At 34.7% G+C, this 5,779-nt stretch overlaps 1 protein-coding gene across 1 annotated transcript; it reads left to right on the top strand.

Annotated features, from left to right (window-relative positions):
* LOC104701349 (U-box domain-containing protein 34-like) lies at nt 51-4,547 on the top strand. The gene is made up of 10 exons (XM_010417018.2): nt 51-326; nt 1,143-1,270; nt 1,362-1,483; nt 1,573-1,694; nt 1,781-1,894; nt 2,283-2,557; nt 2,659-2,760; nt 2,855-3,283; nt 3,392-4,141; nt 4,243-4,547. Exons 1-10 carry the CDS (start codon nt 110-112, stop codon nt 4,453-4,455), a joined length of 2,472 nt encoding a protein of 823 aa, XP_010415320.1. The 5' UTR covers nt 51-109; the 3' UTR covers nt 4,456-4,547.

The raw sequence follows: 5,779 nt of genomic DNA, 5'->3' as shown, positions 1-5,779 counted from the left end.
ATATATATAGCTATCAATACAATATAGTCGTGATCAGAGAGATACCCATCTCTGCAACTGAATTATTATTCTTTGGTTACTTGTGGCCTACGTAAGTAGAAGTGATTAGATGGTGGTGATGCTGACGCAAGAAATGAGTGGTGGTCAAAAGGCGAAAGAGGGTCAGTTGTTTGTGGCGGTGGCCGTGAAGGGTTTGATCGGAGACAAATTTGGCGGCGCAGGAAGTTGCCGTGCCGTACGGTGGGCCCTCGATAATCTTTCACGTAAGGCTGATAGGTTCGTGTTGGTTCACGTCATCCCCACAATTACTTCTATTCCTACCCCTTGTAAGTATCTCTCTCAATCTAACACAATTTCACATTTTTGATGTTTTGTTTTTCATAAACTAATGTAAAAGTGAAGGAAACCAAAAGACAAAAGAAAATAATTGAAACCTCATTTTACACCAAGTAAAACAGAATTTCTTCATGATGTAACCAAAAATATCTTTCTTGTTTTCCGAATGTCTATAAAACATTTTCGATTGTCTTGTTTATGGATCGATTACATTTTTATATAACCAAAAAGACAAGAAAAAAAAAAGAGAAGCAAAAAGTTATTTATTTTGTTTCTTTCACATGTTGGTCGAAAATTATAATTAAATTCATAGAATGGATTTATAATTAATTAGTTATTTTATCTTACTCTTTTTCAATAAGGTAAAAACTAAAAAAACGATCGGTTAATAAGTAAAAATTTTATTCGATTATAAGTGTAGTTTTGGTAGCGGATTGATGAATATTTAAGGGAGATTCTCAAAAATAGCACGAAAAAAAGTTTTTTTCCAAATTTAGCACAACAACTCTATAATTCCAAAAATAGCACCAATTTATCTTTTAAAATTAAATCCTAAATTCAAAATACTAAACCCTACCCCTCAAAACTATACCCTATATGTGAAATTGAGAACCCAAACATAAAAAACAAAATTCTAAAAATTAATTTTAAATATTTTAATGTATTAAATTGTGCTATTTTTGGAAATTTATGGAATTTGTGCTATAGTTGTCCATAAAACTTATTTTAGTGTTATTTTAGGGTATTTATCAATATTTAACAATTTTAAGAGTAATGTTTACGAGAACGGCGGTTTATTGTTGCAGCCGGAGAGAGATTACCGGTGGAGGAAGTGGAGGAGAGAGTGGTGGAAATGTATGTGAGGGATGTGAAAAAAGAATTTGAAACGGTCTTTGTACCCTTCTTGAAAATGTGTAAGGCTACTAGTACCAAGGTTGGTTCATTTCTATTTTTACTCCAAAATTTATATACACCTAAGGGAATTTTTAGGGTCAAACTGTTCCCTGAATTAGTGTAACCTTCAGTGTCAGGTAGAGACTCTATTGCTAGAGTACGACGATCCTGCCAAAGCACTTATCAGATTCACATCCAAATCAGGAGTTAACAGTTTGGTTATGGGATCGTTCTCTTCAAACATATTCACACGGTAAAAATTTTACATAGCTCGGTTAGGTATAAATTCTTCTCAATCCACTCGGTTATAAACACTAACCGGCTGTGTTTTCTCCGGTGTAGGAGATCAAAAGGTTCAGGAGTACCATTGACTGTCTTAAAATACGTACCAGAAACATGTGAAGTATACATTGTGTGTAAAGACAGAATCACTACAAAATCTATGGATACATTAATTATCGGAGGTAAAATAAGTAGATTTTTTTGTTTTCTCTCTGTTTTCGTTTTCCATAAAACTTTTCTTTAATCGTGTTACCCTTTTAATAATCAGAGCCGTGCACAAGTCCATCCTCAGCCGTGATTTCCCATGACTTCCTGAGAAACTGGGCGGCTAGTTTTCACACTCTACGGTCTCAAACGTTATCCGATCCTCGACAATCCACAGGTAAAGTATACAAATAGACATATATAGTGGTTTCATAGGAGATGTCCATTAATATAATTGCAATGTTAAGTCGTCTAATATATAGTAGTAAATACTCAGGTATGTACATTCTTAAAAGGAACAAATTTTGACTTATAACCTATGATTGGAAAAATATTTAACTAGTTTCATAATCTTTATAACTCTGAATTGAAATTTATTATTTGAAGGATTCTGCAACCAACATGGATCAATCGATTAGGGATTCATATTACAAAATACATGAATGATAAATGCATATAATATAAACCTTTGATGTATATGAAGTGATTAACAACAATTATATATTTTTTTAAAAATATGATTTCCATGCATGGCTGAAATTTTCTCTTTGTTTTGGGTGTTGAAGAGGCAGGCACGAGGAGGTCAGCATCAGCCAAAGAGCTGAAGTTAGATGCATTAAGCCTCCTTAATAATAGACAACAAACGTCTCCAAGTAGTAAGGCGTCTAATGCAACAATATTTCAAAAGATTGTAAGGCGGCGTGGAGGATCCGATATACCGCAGCTAAATTACTCAGATTTTGATGAGACTTGTATGGAACCCCAATCGAATCTTGAGAAAAACGTTAGCAAACAGCAAAGCTCAGATTCGCCATCAGCAACATCTAGAAAATCAAAGAAGGTTACATTACTAACATGTTGTGGTGCAATTGAATTGATGTAGATTAGTAAAGAATGAACAATAAAAGAGTTTGAATAATTTGGTGTCGTTTAATTTGAAAGGTTGAGATTGAAGCAGAGGTCGAGCGTTTGAAGAAGGAGTTACAAATTACGGTCGGTAAATATAAACAAGCTTGTGAAGAGCTTTACTCCACACAAAACAAGGTATATATATTATTATTACCCGTACGTCTTTGAATCAAAATCATTTTACTTTCTTGTTCCCCAAGTAAATTATTTGTTTTGGTGTTTCTACTAGGTTCAAATGCTTTCCACTGAATGTTCAAAAAGCGTAAGACGAGTGACCAGTGCTGTGGAGAAAGAAGAATTGCAGAGGAAAACAGCAACGCTGGAGAAAGAGCGGCACATGAAGGCGGTGAAAGAGGTAGAAGCCGCGAAAGCGTTGCTTGCAAGAGAGTTTTGTCAGCGACAGATCGCGGAGGTGAATGCTTTAAAGACTTACTTGGAGAAGAAGAAAGTGATCGATCAGCTTTTAGGAACCGATCACCGGTACAGGAAATACACAATAGATGAGATCGTAACAGCCACCGAGGGATTCTCACCGGAAAAAGTGATTGGAGAAGGAGGATACGGCAAAGTTTACCGTTGTAGTCTTGATAGCACTCCAGCAGCTGTTAAGGTTGTCCGGCTAGATACACCGGAGAAGAAACAGGAGTTCTTGAAGGAGGTAATTAATAATGACCATTACTTCTATCTAAACTATGTCTGGTTTCGGTTAAACTTTTGATTTGATCCGGTTGATTTTTTTTTCCGGTTTGGTGTCACTACTCTCTAGGTTGAGGTTCTAAGCCAACTCCGACATCCACACGTGGTTCTTCTCCTCGGAGCTTGTCCGGAGAATGGTTGTTTGGTTTACGAGTATTTGGAGAATGGTAGCCTCGAGGAATATATATTTCACAGGAATAATAAACCGCCTTTGCCTTGGTTTATCCGGTTTAGGGTTATTTTCGAGGTAGCTTGCGGTTTAGCCTTCTTGCACAGCTCTAAACCGCAACCAATTGTTCACCGCGACTTAAAACCGGGGAATATCTTGTTAAACCGGAACTACGTGAGCAAAATTGCTGACGTGGGATTAGCCAAGCTGGTTACGGATGTTGCACCGGATAATGTCACGATGTACCGACACTCGGTCCTTGCTGGTACATTGCATTACATTGATCCGGAATACCATCGAACCGGAACGATTAGACCAAAATCAGATCTTTACGCGTTTGGCATAACCATTCTTCAGCTGTTGACGGCTCGTCAGCCGGGGGGGCTTGTACCAGCGGTCGAAAACGCGGTAAAGAAAGGAACGTTAACCGAAATGCTAGATAAATCGGTTACCGATTGGCCTTTGGCAGAAACCGAAGAGTTGGCTCGGATTGGTTTAAAATGTGCGGAATTTCGATGCCGAGATAGACCGGATCTTAAATCGGAAGTTATACCGGCTTTGAAACGGCTTGTGGAGACAGCCAATTCGAAAACAAAGAAAGAAGGAAGCAATTTACGAGCACCTAGTCATTACTTCTGTCCAATCTTACGGGTAAGGAAAAGCTCACCTGGTTTGGTACACGATTTCAATAACCGCAATTTGAAGCAATGTTTCGATTTTTGAAGTATGTTTTTTTTTTTATATATATACAGGAGATAATGCAGGAGCCAGAGATAGCAGCAGATGGATTCACGTACGAGAAGCAAGCGATCTTAGCGTGGCTCGAGAAACACAACATTTCACCAGTGACTCGACAAAAGCTCGACCACTTCAAGCTCACACCAAACCATACACTCCGGTCTGCGATTCACGATTGGAAATCAAGATTCCGGTTTTCTAATGATATTGTCAATATAACTGGCTAATTTCTCTCGTTGGAGATTTTCTGTAAATTTTTTTATTTGAATTTGCAGTAAATATTCTCATATGCATGTAAATATATGGTTTGTAAATTGTAGTTTTATGCGATAAGACCAAAAAATAGAGTTTTGTGGTTTGGATCATGGTTGTAAATCCACAAAAATGGAAAAGTTAGTTTGTTGAAGTATATTATTTGGTTTACTATGTGAAGATATTTTTTTTCATAATACTACGTTTTAATTTGAACCCACACTACGGTGAGTTTATTTGATATATTTTAGTGAAAATTATATATGATTGATGACAGTTATGAAATATTATTTTATAGAAAACTTTAAATTAGTATCAAGGCAAAAATTTTATTTTAGATACACAACTTTTTAAAATATAAAAATCAGTTGTGCTAAAAAATCAAATCTCATCGAAAGAATCATCAATTTAACTGGACATCCAAGCGAGATGGATAGGACATTCAAATTGGTGACATTACATATACTAAACTATTTCTTTGACTATCACACACAGGAAATATTTTTAGAATCATGAAATAAAACTCGTTTTCTCATATTTAATTGACCGTTACCATCTATGTTTTTCGTGTTCTTTTTCCACTGTTTTTTTACTTCTCATATTTTTCTCGTTATTTTCATTGTCATTTGTTCATGATAATTTTCATCATTACTTTTACCATCCAGTTTTTCATTATACTATTCTTCTTCCTCTTCCTCGTCATCTTCCTCACATTCTTCTACTAAATAATCATTTAAAACCTTTTTTTACTATTATATAACTTGTTAACCCATCAAATTCTAATACCAAAATCATTGTCTCTTTTCTCGTAAAATTCATGGATTAGCATAGTCACCACATGCACTCAATTATTGATACTTTCATCTGTATACTTACTCAGCTTTAGATCTACATGTATTAAAACTTCTCAAACCAAAATCTTTAATACTACAAAATTGCAAATTACTTGCAGAGAAGATAATATAAACGAATGTATAACTAATAAAAAATGTGTTTGTCGTCGATCCTTTTTCTTTAAACTTTAAAACTTAACTCAAACAACATCGAATCAAGGTCTTGCAATGCCAATCCTTCTTCGTTAGACCCACAAATATTTTTTTATTGAAACAATATCAAATCACCTATAACATCATATACAAAAACATGTTTTACACCTTAGAAGAGATGTAAAATACAAAGAGAGATAAATAAGATATTTTCAAGATATAAAAAATCAAATATATATATTTAATAATACTTAATTTTTAATAGTTTAAATATTTATAATAATTTAAAATTTAGAATGTAGTTTAAATATTT

Source organism: Camelina sativa, chromosome 1 (genome assembly GCF_000633955.1).
Source record: "Camelina sativa cultivar DH55 chromosome 1, Cs, whole genome shotgun sequence".
In the NCBI taxonomy this organism is placed as follows: Eukaryota; Viridiplantae; Streptophyta; class Magnoliopsida; order Brassicales; family Brassicaceae; genus Camelina; species Camelina sativa.
This window is presented reverse-complemented; position numbering and strand designations above follow the sequence as displayed.

Excerpts from the sequence above, each read along its gene's own strand:
- LOC104701349 (XM_010417018.2), top strand. The coding sequence starts at position 110 with ATGGTGGTGATGCTGACGCAAGAAATGAGTGGTGGTCAAAAGGCGAAA. Across the intron at positions 1,271-1,361 it reads GTAAGGCTACTAGTACCAAG|TGTCAGGTAGAGACTCTATT; the intron begins GTTGGTTCATTT and ends TGTAACCTTCAG. Across the intron at positions 4,142-4,242 it reads ACTTCTGTCCAATCTTACGG|GAGATAATGCAGGAGCCAGA; the intron begins GTAAGGAAAAGC and ends ATATATATACAG.